This window comes from Crotalus tigris, unplaced genomic scaffold (genome assembly GCF_016545835.1).
Source record: "Crotalus tigris isolate CLP2741 ecotype Arizona unplaced genomic scaffold, ASM1654583v1 scf7180000024342.5246164, whole genome shotgun sequence".
NCBI lineage: Eukaryota > Metazoa > Chordata > Lepidosauria > Squamata > Viperidae > Crotalus > Crotalus tigris.
This window is the reverse complement of record NW_024100512.1, coordinates 3,839,241-3,853,732: the sequence shown is the minus strand read 5'-3', so window position 1 is coordinate 3,853,732 and position 14,492 is coordinate 3,839,241. Positions and strand designations below refer to the sequence as shown.

The 14,492-nt window shown below is 38.0% G+C and overlaps 1 protein-coding gene across 6 annotated transcripts in view; it reads right to left on the bottom strand.

Moving 5' to 3' along the window:
- CFAP20DC (CFAP20 domain containing) overlaps positions 1 to 14,492 on the bottom strand; it is a 188,866-nt gene that overhangs the window by 143,585 nt on the left and 30,789 nt on the right. For all 6 annotated transcript variants that reach the window (XM_039326717.1, XM_039326715.1, XM_039326713.1 and 3 more), the window contains one exon: positions 9,694 to 9,766. In XM_039326717.1, coding sequence (XP_039182651.1) covers positions 9,694 to 9,766 — 73 coding nt within the window. The remainder of the gene's footprint in view (positions 1 to 9,693; positions 9,767 to 14,492) is intronic.

Sequence of the window (14,492 nt, the reverse complement as noted above, 5' to 3'; positions counted from 1 at the left end):
CTTTTAAAGTTTTAGAGAGTATCACTACTGTATGTCTGTAGATAATGATGACTTACTAGGCAGTGTTTACCTATATTTTCAAAAGATGTTCAGGTATTAAAGTCTTTTCCATACATTTGGAAATCATAGAAATGATTCCTTTTATGGAACAGTAAATTTTTCTGGGAATGTTATTCTCATTAAAATTTTCTGCATAATGCCTATTCTTTCTACATTGCCAGATGAAATGATGTTAGATCACCATCTTTAAACGTATCCTTTCATAAACCTCCAACCACAGGAATCTAATTTCAATTTCATTAAACATCCTGTAACTGAGATAAATTGTAGGAATATCTGCTGCTGGTGTATCTTTTATCAAAATGTTTCAAAAACAATATTTTTATTGTACAGTTTTAAAAGGTTAACAATATTGATGGCAATATTTGCTGTTAGTTTCTTTTACCAAAATGTTTCAAACAATATATTTGTTCTGTGGTTTATAAAAGGCTAACATTTATTCTGAAAATTTGAAGTTAGTTAACATGTTACATTTTAATGATGTTTATCTGGTGTGTATATACACTTATATTTGGTGCGTGTGCATGTGTGCAGATAGATGATAGATCAGTGGTGGCGAACCTATGGCATGTGTGTCAGAGCAGCACTCAGAGCCCTCTCTGTGGGCACACACGCTGTTGCCCCAGCTCTGCCTCCTTCCACGGCCCCCTCTTCACCATTAGCCCCCCCAGAGGAGTGTTGCCCCCAGGCGTGGCCCATGCAGAGCAGCACAGTCAAGCACATGGCAACTGGGCACCAGGGACAAGACTCTGCCCTCATGCCCCATAATGCGCAGATGTTGCGTGGCGTGGGTGGCTGCCATGGCACTGCTGAGACGGGCACGATCTGCTGAGGCGGGCTGTGGAGGCAATGGGTGGCCCTATAGGTGGGTGGGGCGGGCCAGGGGGGCGGAGCAGAGGCGGGCTGGGGTGGTTTTTGGGCACTCGGTCTCTAACAGATTCACCATCACTGTGATAGATCATATAGACAATGACTGAATAAAATTTCACTCATTTATGTAACTGTGGAGAGCTACGTGCTACAACTCAAAGCCCTGTGATTACTCTTAGCAACCCACAGATAGATTTTCTCTAAGACATTTGTCCTGTTCTTTTTCCTTCCATCTACCCCACAATTAGATTTCAGCAGAGAGATAGGTTTGTGCATGTTATGGCCAAGGTATGATAATTTGAGCCTCATCTTTTCTGCCAGAAGTGCCTGAAGGCTGGTTGCAGTACCTGTTATCATTAGTTTGGGCTTTACATTTAATCTTAGCCTCATTTTTCATTGTGTACATTATTTTTCATTACTAGAATTTCCTAGCATCTTTTAAATAGGGAATGCCTTTTAATGTATTTTGGATGTTGATATCTCTGTTGTACAGATATCAGGGCCGTACTTCAAGGTTATTTTGATCTTCTTTGAAGCAGTTATTATCTGTTCTCTGATATCCTTTAGCATACCAAGTCGAGGTTAGAACTTCTTTCTGAATTCAGAGACTTTTTAGAAGACTTTCTTTGTTTTTTCATGTTTGCTTCTATCTTCAATGTCTGTACAGAAGTTGCTGTAATATGCTTATCTATTCTAAAAACTTTCAGAAATTCTTTGTTAAGTTGCTATGAGATATCTTTGTCTTTCTTTTCTTTGGCTTCGCTTCTCTTTTTGGTGATTTTCACTCTTCTGACACCCAGTTTACTTTTCTCTGTTTCTTGATCTTTGGCAGTGTCTTTTCACAGTCATCCTTAACTTCTTTAAGTTCATCCCGTAGTTCTCCTGGTTCCCCTATCAATGAGGTGAGGACTTCAAAGTGATTCCAAAGGTACTCATGTTCATGTTGTACGGACTGGTTGTCTTTCTTCTCTCACCTTATCGTAACTTGGAACATGAATATGAACAGTTTGTGATCTGTTCCATAGTCAGCCCTGGCCATATCTCCACTGTTATAACGGAGTTCTTCCATCTCCTTGTATCAATAATATAATCGACCTGATTTCTATGTACTCTATCTGGTGATCTCCAGGTATACAAGTATCATTTTGGTGTTTTCAAGAAGCTGTTAGTAATTAAGAAACCCTCCTAGGAACATTGCCATAATGAGGCAAAGTGAACAGCACAAGCTTGGAAGATTTTTATAGTTTTATCAAATGAAAGCAGGGAGGTAGAACACACACACCAGAATAGTATATACAACTCATATACAGAACTGTGTTTATCACAGTGAAGGTACTAGCTAAGACAGAGAAATTAATTTCATCAGCGTTACCAAATATTGTCCTCTTCAGCAGATTTACATCCCAGAAAGAAACCATACGTAACCTCAACATCTGAACAACTTAATGTGTTCAATTATTTTTCAAAACAATCAGCACAGTACAAATGCATATTAAAGAATATTTCTATGTAATCCCAAAGGTGCTTTTTCACAAGACAACTGGACTTTGTTTTTCTTTGAAGCTGAAAGAGCTTCTTGAATGAGAAGTGAAACATCTTAAAAAAACAACAACAAGAAAGTCCAGTTGCCTTGTGAAAAAGCATCTTTGGGACAACTATGACCTGAATGACAGAATCTCCATAGACATTTCTATGTAATATGACTAAGCTGTTGAAGAGAGTCAGTATGATAAAGGAATTAAACTGCTGAACTTGTATGAGGAAGTTCTAGTCCCTCTAAGCCATGGAAACAGTCTGGGTGATTCTGCATCAGTCATTCTCTCTCAGGATTTAGCTACCCCACCAGGGGGCTATTGTAGGCGATGTAGAGTGTGGGATTGAAAAAGCAGAATATAAATCTAACAAATTAATACATATTAAGGAAAATTGTGGGATCTCTCTTCTTAAATACAGAGACACACATTGAAATGATGATACCGCTCCTGGATTATACCATTCAGATTAAAGGGGTAAAATTTGCACATTTGAATTCTTCCCATGAAAAAACTCTCCCCTACCATTAACCCCATCTACCAATATTCAGGTGTTACGTAAAATCAATGTTATTCAGTTAGACTTTTGAGGTTTCTTAATTTTACCTCTTTCTTCATTTAATGCTTTAATTATTCTGCAATTCTACATCATTACATTTTGTTTCATTTATCGCATTATATGGTTCTTACTTTTTTGTTGATTGCTAATATTTTTTATGCTATGGATGAAAGAGGTCAGCCGTCCCATGTTAACCAGACAGGAAATGCAACTAGATGAACTAATTCTACTTAATTGTAAGGCTACATTAATAGAATAGCAATAGCACGTAGAATTATATACTGCTTCATAGTGCTTCCCAGCCCTCTCTAAGCGGTTTACAGAATCTTGTAAGTCTGAAGGCACAAACTCAGAGAAATATAGCTACCCTCAATAAGGCCCTCCCAGTAAAATGGATGAGCTTCCTTAATACACCTTCCAAACAGCAAAATAAATAAATACAGAAATGCTCAACCATCTTGTGGGGTATTACTCAAGCTAGATTTGAGCAGTAGGATGCAATGGAATATGAAAGGCTTAAACAAGTTTCTTATGAGAACGTTCATATATTTGTAGAGCTGCAGAAACTGTGGACATAGCTTGTATGTATGTATGTATGTATGTATGTATGTATGTATGTATGTATGTATATCACCTGAATTCCAACTGTGTAAGAAAAAGGGATTGATAACTTGGGTCACACATCAGAGAAATGGTTATTGGGATTCATATATTAAAACATCATATTTTATGTGATATTACATATAGCACAGCCCTTCGTCAGAACAGAACGGTATAAATGAGAACTGCATATGTGGATCTGACTGAGCTAAATTGTAGGCTGACAGAGAAATAATACAAAAATATATTTTGTTATACATGGTCTATTGTATCAATAGAAGAGAATATTTGTAGTTTAGAACTGAAATGAGGGTGCTCTCTGAGCTTAGTTGTTTTCTCGTAGACATTTCGTTACCAAACTAGGTAACATCACCAATGCTAGAAGGGAGTGGGGTTTGCTTTTATTTTTATATGCTAATGGTTTGCCCTGTCACTGTTGGTGGGGAGTGGTCTTGGCGGTTTCTTGATTAGGCTATTGTTTACTCTTAGCTTGTATGTCTGCGTTGGTATTTGCTTGATTGGAGTATTGTTTACTTCTTGATTGTTGATCAAGTGTTAATCTCTGTCTTTCTTATTGTTCTTTTGTATTTTATATTTGTACAGATTCTTATGGCTAATCACTAAGGTACTACTATTACTGTAGGCTTCACAAAAATTCTAAAAAATAATCACAGCTGTCATCTGTTACTACCTTGCAATGTAAATGACACATCAAGAGAAAAATGACAACTATCGATCTGTCTACGCAGGACTTATAATTGTAATACTATAATTCATATAAAAGAAATTACATAAACTCTTGTACAATGATGCAGAAATCTCTTGAATACTATGTGGGTGGGAAAATTAATGTTAAATACCATTTTCACAAATTCTGCTATTAGAATTATAATTTATTATTAGGATACCTTCTTCTGCAAATAGGGTTTAATGCAATATTTTCTAGCGTTTTGTGTTTCTGTGTAATTGACATGGGGATCATTGATTTTTGTAAAATACTAAGTGTTTTAATGCCTCCTAAAGGATGATGGTTAGGGAATGCTTATGCTATTTATTTATAGGAACATTATAAAACTCTTCAGATACAATAATATGCCTTTTAGCCAGGTACTTCATTAAGAAATCAATGCAGAATTTTATAAAATGTCTATAATGCTTCTAGGGCATCATTACCAATGAATTTCCTTATTGAATACGACAGATGAGATTAACATCTGGTTCAGAGTTCAACAGGTAAATGGCTAGCTACAAAGCTATAAGAGTCAATCCTCAGATAACAAAGTCACTTTGGTTCTCAAAAAATGTATAGGTCCAATACAAGGCAGATTTGAATGAAATCTGAATTTGAATAGAATAGAGCTGGAAGGGACATTGGAGGTCTTCTAGTCCAGCCCCCTACTCAAGCAGGAGAACCTATACTATCTCAGACAAGTGACTGTCTAGCCTCTTCTTAAAAATCTCCAGTGATGGGGCGCCCATGATTTCTAGAGGCAAGCTGTTCCACTGGTTAACTGTTCTCACTGACAGGAAGTTTCTCCTTAATTCTAGGTTGCTTCTCTCTTTGGTCAGTTTCCAACCATTGTTTCATTTGAATGAAACACAGTGCAGAGTTGGAAAAGTTCAGAGTTTTCTGAAGTAAGAAAGTCAACATCATAGAATTAAAAATGTATCTTCAATATAAAGAACACTTTATAAGAAGACTGGATGACTTTGGACCAGACATTCTCTCTCAGCCCAACTCACCTTATAGGGTTGTTGTTGTGGGGAAAAGAGAAGGAAAAAGGAGCTATGAGCCCTGTCTTGAGTTACTTATAAATAATAAAGGCAGGATAATAATCTAATAAATTTAAAAAACTATATAGCAATAGCAATAGCACTTAAGACTTATAGACCACTTCATCGTGCTTTACAGCTCTCTCTAAGCCATTTGCAGGGTCAGCCTATTGCCCCCCCCCCAACAATCTAGGCCCTCATTTTATCAACCTCAGAAGGATGGAAGGCTGAGTCACCCTTGAGCTGCTCGGGATCGAACTCCTGGCAATCAGCAGTTAGTAGCCTGCAATGCTGCATTCTAACCACTGCACCACCATGTAGTATGTTCCATTCCATTGTATGATCCAATATCTAAATTAGCGATTTGCAAACATTGCATTTTATCACACATTGCAGAAACCTTCAACGAGAAAACAATATTCAAATGTCATTATTATTTTGAATGGTTTAGTTTGCAAATAAAGGTAGTCCTCAGCTTACAAACATTCATTTAATGACCTTTCAAAATTACAGTGGCATTGAAAAAAGTGGCTTATGTCCAGTTTTCACACTTATGACCACTGTCAGGGGATCAAACGTTGGATGCTTGGCAACCGACATGTATTTATGATGATTTCAGAGTTCCAGGCTCCTGGGATTGTCATTTGCAACCTTCTTAGGGAGATTCTGACAAGAAAAGTCAACGGGGGAAGTCAGATTCTGTTAATGACCACATGATTCAGTAATTCATTCAACAACCATAGCAAAAAAAGGTCATAACATTGGTTGTGACTCACTTAACAACCGTCTTGCTTAACAATACAAATTCTGGCCTCCACTGTGGCTTTACGTTGAGGACTGCGTATTAAGAGTTTCTAATATATAAGCCTTGGGACATGAAACTAGGGGGACGTCTGGTGCACTTCAACCAGAAAATAGAAAAATAGCAGGCAGGAGTCCTTGCAGATGTTCATGAAGTCAAGCTCACAACTGAATTTAGATAGATAGATAGATAGATAGATAGATAGATAGATAGATAGATAGATAGATAGATAGATAGATAGATAGATAGATAGATAGATGGGCGGGCGGGCGGGCGGGCGGGCAGGCAGGCAGGCAGGCAGGCAGGCAGATAACTGTGGGCACATTGGCATACATTAAAAATGAAATTTTGTTCCTTGCTCTCAAAAGTGTACACATACATAACATACGTTTAAATACGCTATACACAACATATGTATAAACCTAGACCCTTGCATATAAATAACATATAAATATTAATCTCTGTCCATCTTGAATACGTAACAGAAAGAGGATGCTTTAGAGTTCCCAAGGTTAATACTGTCTGGAACAAAACTATAACTGAATCTGGATGTTCTGCTTCAGATACCACAGAGCCTCCTCCTCCTCCCAGAAGGTAACAAGGGAAACAGGTTGTGAAGAGGATGTATAGTGTCCCAGACAATCTTGTGGACCCTGCTCAAGCAACGCTTCTGGGCTATGTCCTGGATGGAAAGGAGGCAACTGCCAATAATCTTTTCTGCACTCTCTGCACCACCTTCCTGTCTGAAGCAGTGATGCTTCCAAACCAGACTCTAATGCTGTATGACAGGATGCTCTCGATCGTCCCTCTGTAGAAGGTGGTAAGGACAGGGGAAGAAAAATGGACAGCCATTTGTCCGAAATGGTGTAGGGTTTCCTGCCCGAGCAGGGGGTTGGACTAGATGACCTCCAAGGTCCCTTCCAACTTTACTATTATTATTATTATTATTATTATTATTATAAAATGTGCTATTCTCATGCAACACACAAAATGCAGGCCTTGCTGTCCCGCTTTACCAGTGTCTCACTGTTGAGTGACCAAGCCAGCTTACTTGTTAACTGCACACCCAGAAATTTGATGCTGGAAACCATTTCCACAGGTGAATCATTGTCTTTTTATAATGGAGATTTAAATTATTTTAATGGTGAGACTTGGTACAGGGTAATAGTTAAGATGCTGGATCAGAGTAAGGTTCTAGTCCTCTGTTAGGCAAGGAAAACAGCTGAATATCTTGGGCCAATCACTGTCTCAGCTCTAATCATCAACAGGGTTTGTGACAAGCTTGCTGAAAAGCAAAACTCTTCATTGCTTCATGCATGCATCACTTTTCTATGTGAATTGTAGCAAGTACAGGACAAAATATAGGACCTCCAACCAAGCAGGACAAATGCTAGGAACAACTGAATTCTTTCCAGTTATTTCCTCTACAGCAGGGGTAGTCAACCTTGGCTCTTTTATGACTCCTGGACTTCAACTACCAGAATTCCAGCTGGCTCAGGAATTCTGGGAATTGAAGTCCACAAGTCATAAAAGAGCCAAGGTTGACTACCCCTGCTCTACAGTAATGATATGCTGGGACAAGATCACAGTCTATGTTATACAGAAATAATATAGAAATAAATGAGAGTTAAGAACACAAAACACTTGTGTATAGGTACAAAAGATTAAAAGCACCCAAATGCAATCTTTAACATTTTATCAATAATGGATTAGACTTTTTCTTTTATAAACACCACTTTACAACTGCATTATTTCAGCGTTACAAAATCCTTTCAATATCAGTTTACTTGGTGGCAGAAAAAATGTGGTTGTTTTTATGTTTTATGTTCAGTATTCTAAGCAGACATAAGGGAAGAAAAGAGAGGGAGAAATATAACCCATTAAACGGGTTATAGACTTTCCAAGTTTCTATAGAAGCAGTTGAAAGTATTTATTTAAAATGCATCACACTGCCTTTTCTTGAAAAAGCTCAAGGCTAATAAAATGAATAAAACGTCAAACTCATAATCTAAAAACAAGGTTTATATAGCAATAACAAATCAGAACACTGAAACATGATTTTACTTGTGTCTTTCACCTCCAAACTGTTGAGAGTAAGGAAGATGACCGACCATAAGTTACCTTGAGGTAAGATGGGTGACCTTTAAAATTTATAAATAGATAGATAGACAGACAGACAGGCAAGATTGAAACATTTTTAAGTCCCTAATTTCCTGAACTATTAAAAGGAGGAGGAGGAGGAGGAGGAGGAGGAGGAGGTACAGCACAACCAAACTTGCAAAATTCTGTTATGACAGCCTATTGCAATAAAAGTAGTTTTAGTCCTTTGTGGAGTTGATTTTCTGGTCTGGTCTACCTAGTGGGGATGACATAAATAATCTATAGGTAACCCTCAATTTATGAACATAACAGCCCCAAATTTTTGTTGTTAAACAAGACAGTTGTTAAGTGAGCTTTGCCCATTTTATGACCTTTCTTGTCACAGTTGTGTTAAGTGAATCACTGCAGTTGTTAACTTAGTAACATGGTTGTTAAGTGAACCTGGCTTCCCAATTGATTTTGCTTATTGGAAGGTCCCAGAAGGTGATCACACAGCCCTGAGACACTGTAACTGTCATAAATATGTGCCAGTTGACAAACGTTTCCAAATGTCCAAGTTTTGATCATGTGACCATGGGGGTGCTGCAATGGTTGCAAATGTGAAAAATGTTCATGTCACTTTTTCCAGTGCCGCCCTAACCCCTAACAGTCACTAAATTAATGGTTGTAAGTCAAGGACTACCGTGGTGGCGCAGTGGTTAGAATGCAGTATTTCAGGCTAATCCTGTTGACTGCCGGCAGTTCGATCCTGACTGGCTTAAGGTTGACTCAGCAGTCCATCCTTTTGAGGTTGGTAAAATGAGGACTCAAGATTGTTGGGGGGAATATGTTGACTCTGTAAACCACTTAGAGAGGGCTGTAAAGCACTGTGAAGCGGTATATAAGTCTAAGTCAGGGGTTCTCAACCTTGGCAACTTTAAGACTTGTGGACTTCAACTACCAGAATTCCTCAGCCAGCAAAGCTGGCTGAGGAATTCTGGGAATTGAAGTCCACAAGTCTTAAAGTTGCCAAGGTTGAGAACCCCTGGTCTAAGTGCTATTGCTATTGTATTGGCACTGGATTTTCCAGGCACTTTCATTCTTAATAAAACAAAACAAATGAATAATAAATCAAGGCCAAAGAAGAATACATTTAAAAGTGTCAAAAGTAATTATTTAAAGTCTGTTCCTCTTTATTCATATACAGTCCTTTCATTATAACAAATATGCTTAAATCTTCTAAAAGATTTAAAATGCTTAAAATCCTCTAAAAACAATCAAATAAGCTTAATTATTCTATATCAATTTGATTATGTGTTACTCTTTAACCTAAAACTGTTACATATATTAACAGCAGCCAGTATTAATTCATTTGCTTAGTGCATCAAACATGATAGTAAAGTTCAGTATTATCTTACAGTAATTCAGCTGAGAAATCTTGTCCCAGTGGTAGGTAAATTTGAAGTACCAAAAATTGCTGGATCAGTCCAACTAGAGCAAAATAAAAGAAATAAATTGGGAATAACATGAATATTCAATACTTTCTTATTTCTCAAAATGTATCTACTATGAAAATAAAGAATAGAATTTAATTATTTTTGAAATATGCTCTTAAAAACAAAGTGTGCTCCGAGTAGAACTAGAACAAAATATGGAATTTAGTTATTTTATTTACAGTTTCCCACTTTGTTGACAGGGTGCATATTCAAAATATATTCTACAAAGACACAAAATTAATTAATGTCTTAACATTGTGACATAAATTCTTGCAAAAATGCAAAATAAGTGAACTTACAGATGACCAACATAAACTTTAGTTAAGCCATTTAAGCAATTAATGCCACAGCAAAATCAAATTTAGAAAAAGTGTGGACAAGTAAGGGTTTAATCTAATCTGAATGTTCAAAATGAAATGGGTAATTTAAATTGGAAATTTAACAGCAAAGGTTCTTGTAAAATCAAAATGTAAAAATGGCTTTCAGGAATAAAGCCTGAACAAAATCTGAACGTATTGCTCTTGAGGCTGCTTTAATACTCGTATGAAATCTAAATAGAAGCTGCCAATTCTGAAAGAAAATCCTCTTAATTTTCTAAGACCACCTCACTGTGAACCTTAATGGAACTGACTCTCTAGATACTTACCTGTCTGTCTGCCTGCTAGTCAACAGGTTAGTAAGTCTCCCAGAAGATCTTTCTATTCACTACTTTAAGCTGAATGCTGGACCTTTAAAGTGATTGTACTGGGCCTTTCTTCTATTCTTATGAAAAATAACTGCATTTTTCAAATCACAGGAATCAGGGAAGTATAGGATAGAATCTCAATGTATTCAGTTTGGAAGGACAATGCTAAGAATATTGAGTATGAGAACAGCAATGAAAAAAAAATCTGTTCTAATCACCAGGTTAAACAACTACAGCTAGCCCTTAACTTACGAACACAATTGAGCCCAAAATTTCTATTGCTAAGTGAGACATTTGTTAAGTGAGTTTTGCCCCATTTTACGACTTTTCTTGCCACTGTTGTTAAGTGATCACTACAACTATTAAGTTACTAACATGGTTGTAAGTGAATCTGGCTTCCCTTTTGACTTTGCTTGTCAGAAGGTCACAAAAGGTGATCACATGATATCAGGACACTGCAACAGTCATAAATATGAGTCAGCTGCCAAGTTTCTAAATTTTGACTGACAGTGATTCTCCAGTATCTCCATGGGATACTGCACTGGTTGTAAGTGTGAAAAATGGTTATAAGTCACTTCTTTCAGTTGTAACCTTGAACAGTTATACGAAGAACGGCTGCAGGATTTGGGCTTGGCTAGTCTAAAGAAAAGAAAAAATAGGGGAGATATGATAGAAGTGTTCCAGTATTTGAGGGGCTGCCACAAAGAAGAGGGGGTCACGTTACTCACCAAAGCACCAAAGGGCAGGACAAGAAACAATAGTTGGAAACTGATCAAAGAGAGAAGCGACCTGGAATTAAGGAGAAACTTCCTGACAGTGAGGACAATTAACCAGTGGAACAGTTTTTCTCCAGAAATCATAGGCGCTCCATCACTGGAGGTTTTTAAGAAGAGGCTGGGCAGTTACTTGTCTGAGATGGTATAGGTTCTCCTGCTCAAGCAGGGGGCTGGACTAGAAGACCTCCAAGGTTCTCTTCTATTCCATTCCATTCCATTCCATTCCATCCTATTCTGAAAAATCACATTTCAGCAGAAGTGAGCCAGGCTGCTTAGACCTACTATTGTAAAGTGGGGTCTGTGCACGCTCCTTGAAAAAGTTTTGCTGGTGATTGATCTCCAAGTTATTTCAAGATACAGCAGAGAGATGTAATTTTCTTGCATGGCAAATTATATCCTCAAAGGGTATTGTCAAGGAAGACTCCAATACTCATGCAACACGTATACAATTAGTTAGTTTGTACGCGTGTCTCCTTGGTAAAACTCTAAGCATCTACTGCAGTATGCAAAAATTATCCGTAGCGGAAGAATTTCCAAACTATCTCAATGAAGGGCTCAGAAGGGTGTCCAATTATCTGTTGGAAAATGTTGAGCAAACCCCATGGTCAGGTATCTAGTAATTTATGGAAAATTTATCCAGATTGAGTAAATTATATCAGCCCTTAGAGGTGTTTTTTTTTTAAAAAAAAATCCTTTGCCTAGCATTTTAAGGGGAGACCTAAGACTACAGATAGTCCTTGATTTAGGAACACAATTGAGCACCAAATTTCTGTTGATCAGTGAAACATTTGTTAAGTGAATTTTGCCCTATTTTACAACCTGTCTTGCCACAGTTATTAAGTGAATCACTGCAACTGTTAAGTTAGCAACACTTGTTATTAAGTGAACCTTAGCAACACTTGTTATTAAGTGAACCTGGCTTCTCCACTGACTTTGCTTATAACAAGGTCGCAAAAGGGGGATCATGTGATCCTAAGACAGGGGTAGGCAACCTTGGCTCTTTTATGACTCGTGGACTTCAACTCCCAGAATTCCTGAGCCAGCCATGCTGAGGGGAAAGGGAGAGGTTTCCAAGCTGAGTCATGCTGGCTAAGGAATTCTGGGAGTTGAAGTCCACGAGTCATAAAAGAGCCAAGGTTGCCTACCCCTGCCCTAGGACATTACAATCGTCATAAATATAAGTCAGTTGCCAAGCGTCTGAATTTTGATCAGGTGACCGCGGGGATGCTGCAATGTAAGTCACTTTTTTCCGTGCCATTGTTAACTTTGAAGGGTCACTGAATGAACCGTTGTAAGACAAGGACTACCTGTATTTTGATGGCAGCAACAGTGTTACACCTTTCTTGTCTGAAAGAATGGCAGCAAGGCTTAACCGTGTTTTTAAATATCCCTCTAAATTTTTGTTTCTAGAAATATAATTATTTCTAAATGAATTTAAATGGCCCATTGAATGGCCCTAGATCCTTTGCAAAATGCAATCTGACATAGGGTTAAGGTTATTTTTTAAAGACTGTTGTGATCTACTTTATCAAATGCCTTACTGAAGTCGAAGTAAATTATATCCACAGCATTCCTCTGATCCACTAATTTTGTCACTCGGTCAAAGAATGCAATAAGGTTTGTCTGACATGATCTGTTTTTGACAAACCCATGTTGGCTTTTAGTAGTGATTTTGTTTGCCTCTAGGTATGCGCTGATTCGTTGTTTATCTTTTCCAGAACCTTCCCAGGTATTGAGGTCAGGCTAATAGGTCTGTAATTTCCTGGATCCATTTTCCTTTTTTTAAAAATGGGAACTACATCAGCTCTTTCCCAGTCCTCTAGTTCCCCAGTGCTCCAAGATCTTTGAAAAATATAGTTCAGTGGTTCTGAGATCACATCTGCCAGTTCCTTGAGAACCTTGGGGTGTAATCCATCTGGTCCTGGTGACTTGAACTCATCTAGGCTGGACAGGTGCTCACTTACCATTTTCTTGCCTATCTTAACTTGTGTTTCTATACTGTTTTTTATGGCACTATTTTTGGTAGGTTGGTCTGTGTTTTCCCTTTGTGTAAAGACAGATGCAAAAAATGAGTTAAATAGTTCTGCTTTCTCCCTATTGCTTGTCACCTTCTTGCCACTTTCACCCACTAATGGACCAATCATTTCCTTTACTTTTTTCTTGTTTTTTACATGTTGAAACAGTGCTGGGCTGCATTAACAGAGGGATAGAATCAAGATCACGTGAAATATTAATACCACTTTACAATGCCTTGGTACTGCATCCAGTTTTGGTCACCATGATGTAAAAAAGATGCTGAGACTCTAGAAAGAGTACAGAGAAGAGCAACACAGATGGAGGCTAAAACATATAAGGAATGGTTGATGGAATTGGGTATGTTTAGTTTAACAAAGAGAATGATAAGGGGGGACATGATAGCAGTGTTCCAATATCTCAGGGGCTGCCACAAAGAAGAGGGAGTCAAGCTATTCTCCAAAGCGCCTGAAGGCACAACAAGAAGCAACAGATGGAAACTAATCAAGGAGAGAAGCAACCTAGAACTAAGGAGAAACTTCCTGACAGAACAATTAACCAATGGAACAACCTGCCTCCAGAAGCGGTGAATGCTCCAACACTGGAAGTTTTTAAGAAGAGACTAGACAGCCATTTGTCTGAAATGGTGTAGGGTTTCCTGACTGACTCAATGACCTCCAAGGTCCCTTCCAACTTTATTAATTATTATTATTGTATTATTATTATTATTATAAAAATATTTACTGAAAACTATTGTATGCGAAAGTATATACTGACTTACTGTTGTAGCAAAAAATAGTGACATAATAGCAAACATCTTGATTCCTAGAATTCCTCTCAGTTTACTTATTACTCTGGATTTCAGCTCCATTCCTGCAGTCCCATGAAGGATTTTCTTTCCATGCAAGGAGGAGAGAGGAAACCCTTCGGTGGGCTGTAGGAACATATGAGAGGATAAGGGATGCCTGCTGGGAAGACTTTAGCTCTGCACAGAGTTAAAAACATCTGGCAAACAGCCCTTTCACTCTCAAAGAGCTGCTTGCTGGGAGGATTTCAAGCAGAGCTGGAATCCTTTGGCAGATAGGTCTTTTGCTTAACAACCTGGGAGACTGATTAATGACTACAACTGGGAGTCCTGGGATTGGAGTTGTTGAGTGAAGCACACATCTTGCTCAATGACTGTTTTGCTCAACAACTCAGATCCCAGTTCCAAATGTGATCATTAAAGGAGGATTACCTGTATAGGA